This window comes from Sardina pilchardus, chromosome 9 (genome assembly GCF_963854185.1).
Source record: "Sardina pilchardus chromosome 9, fSarPil1.1, whole genome shotgun sequence".
Taxonomy (NCBI): domain Eukaryota; kingdom Metazoa; phylum Chordata; class Actinopteri; order Clupeiformes; family Clupeidae; genus Sardina; species Sardina pilchardus.
The window spans coordinates 27,788,292-27,790,791 of NC_085002.1; the positions used below are offsets into that span (position 1 = coordinate 27,788,292).

Consider the following 2,500-nt stretch of genomic DNA (forward strand, 5'->3'; position numbering starts at 1 on the left):
CTGTGACTGTGTGTGTGTGTGTGTGTGTGTGTGTGTGTGTGTGTGTGTGTGTGTGTGTGTGTGTGTGTGTGTGTGAACAGTGACTGTGTGGTGTGTGTGTGTGTGTGTGTGTGTGTGTGTGTGTGTGTGTGTGTGTGTATGTGTGTGAAACAGTGACTGTGACTGTGTGTGTGTGTGTGTGTGTGTGTGTGTGTGTGTGTATGTGTGTGAAACAGTGACTGTGACTGTGTGTGTGTGTGTGTGTGTGTGTGTGTGTGTGTGTGTGTGTGTGCGTGTGCGTGTGTGTGCGCATGTGTGTACGACTCCAAGTTCAAGAGTCTGGGTTCATGAGTCAATAAGAGTTCAAAGTGTGGAGTGTTCATATAAGTTTCCGTAGGAAACATCTCCCATTGTTGGCCGTTGGCCTGTTGCACACACACACGCACACACACACACACACACACACACACACACACACACACACACACTCCACTTCAGAGTGCAGACACAGATCATCCCAAACAGCTCCATTGTGTTTATCCAACACCCAATATCACTACATCATTCAGCATTTCATTTTACTTCTACTGGGAACAGCGTGACCATGCAGTCTGCTCTGAGCTGACCTTCAGCCGACCTTCAGCACACCCCCCCCCCACCCACATCTGGCCCAGATGCGGCCCACAGCCGTGTCCCCTGCGAGAGCATGATGGACACGATGGAACGCCGCTGATGGGACTCTGTCTGCCCTATTTCAGGCCTGGCTGCGCTTACGAGCGCACTGACCGCCTGCCCTCTGATGAGACAGAGAGAGTGTGTGTGTGTGTGTGTGTGTGTGTGTGTGTGTGTGTGTGTGTGTGTGCTGACCACCTATCCTCTGGGAGACAGAGTGTGTGTGTGTGTGTGTGTAGTGTGTGTGTGTGTGCATGTGTGGGTGTGCTGACCACCTATCCTCTGGGGAGACAGTGTGTGTGTGTGTGTGTGTGTGTGTGTGTGTATGTGTGTGTGTGTGTATGTGTGTGTGCTGACCACCTCTGATGAGACAGTGTGTGTGTGTGTGTGTATGTGTGTGTGTGTGTGTGTGTGTATGCTCTGAGGAGACAGGACTGGTCAGCAGTTAGTGCTCCAGGTTCTTTTATCTCATCTCAGCAGCACTTGGCACCCTTGCTCTCACTCTCCTTTGTCTTGCTCAGCAATGGAGGCGCACCACAAAATCTATGTTCTGCTGGTCCACTAAATGACAGTGTTCTAAGGAACTACGCACTTAATGATCAACAGTTGATGACTTGATACGTTTTAGCTCAATGTGCCCTCATCTAATTATGCATTACAAAGCACAAAGCTTTCTTATGGTCATAGTTTGATTTAGCTGGTTAGGGTACAGTTCCTTCTCACATCATGTACATAATACTGTCTCTGACTTTGCTTGCATGTATAACATTTAAAAAAACACTCATAAATCATATATCAATTCAACTAAATGATATCAAAGGAAAAATTATAAACGAATATAAACCCTTCATTCCCTTGGCCACTGATTGCATCGTACTTGAGGGCAATGTCTGAATTTGACCTTTGCCCTTTGGGTCCTCTTACCTGCGACCTTGAGCACGCTCTGTGAGGTGTGTGTGATGGGCGAGGTGACCCCTATAGGCGGGTTGCGTCCCTTCCTGAAGTTCCCCGGCTGGCCCAGGCTCTGGGGCTTCTTGACCTCGCGGCCGGCTTGTCGTGAGCGGCGCCCTCTAGTGGCCGGCTCTTCTTCCAGCGGCTGGTCGGCTCGGTCTTCAGCTGCCCGTGTCGTAGGCGCCGCCCGCGTCCAGTTTGCGCGCCACCTTGCCCTCCTCGCTGTACCAGGCCAGCCCGCTCTCCACCAGCGAGCGCTTCTCAGCGTCAGTACGCAACTGCGGAGGAGAGGAGGACAAAAAGTTATAAACACACACACGCACACACACACACACACACACACACACACACTACTCTCTAGTCTCCACCAGCGACCGCTTCTCAGCGTCCGTACGCAACTGCGGAGGAAGAGGAGGACAAAAAGTTATAAACACACACACGCACACACGCACACACACACACACACACTACTCTCTAGTCTCCACCAGCGAGCGCTTCTCAGCGTCCGTTACGCAACTGCGGAGGAGAAGAGGACAAAAAGTTATAAACACACACACGCACACACGCACACACGCACACACACACTACTCTCTAGTCTCCACCAGCGAGCGCTTCTCAGCGTCCGTACGCAACTGCGGAGGAGAAGAGGACAAAAAGTTATGAACACACACACACACACACACACACACACACAACTCTATACTAAAGACCACTTCTCAGAAGAGTCACACACACACACACACACACACACACACACAGAGAGAGAGAGAGAGAGAGAGAAATACACACATTTTCTTTACCAGAGAGCACTCTTCAGCATCAGTATGGAGGGAGGAGAGCGTAGTTGACACACACATCCACTCTGCTCCCTTATGGATACTCCCTGAAGGGTTACGTT

The 2,500-nt window shown here is 50.7% G+C and overlaps 1 protein-coding gene across 1 annotated transcript in view; it reads right to left on the reverse strand.

Annotated features, from left to right (window-relative positions):
* nav1b (neuron navigator 1b) overlaps nucleotides 1–2,500 on the reverse strand; it is a 66,914-nt gene that overhangs the window by 46,683 nt on the left and 17,731 nt on the right. Inside the window, 3 exon segments of the mRNA XM_062544530.1 lie at nucleotides 1,576–1,699; nucleotides 1,702–1,769; nucleotides 1,772–1,880. Coding sequence (XP_062400514.1) covers nucleotides 1,576–1,699; nucleotides 1,702–1,769; nucleotides 1,772–1,880 — 301 coding nt within the window.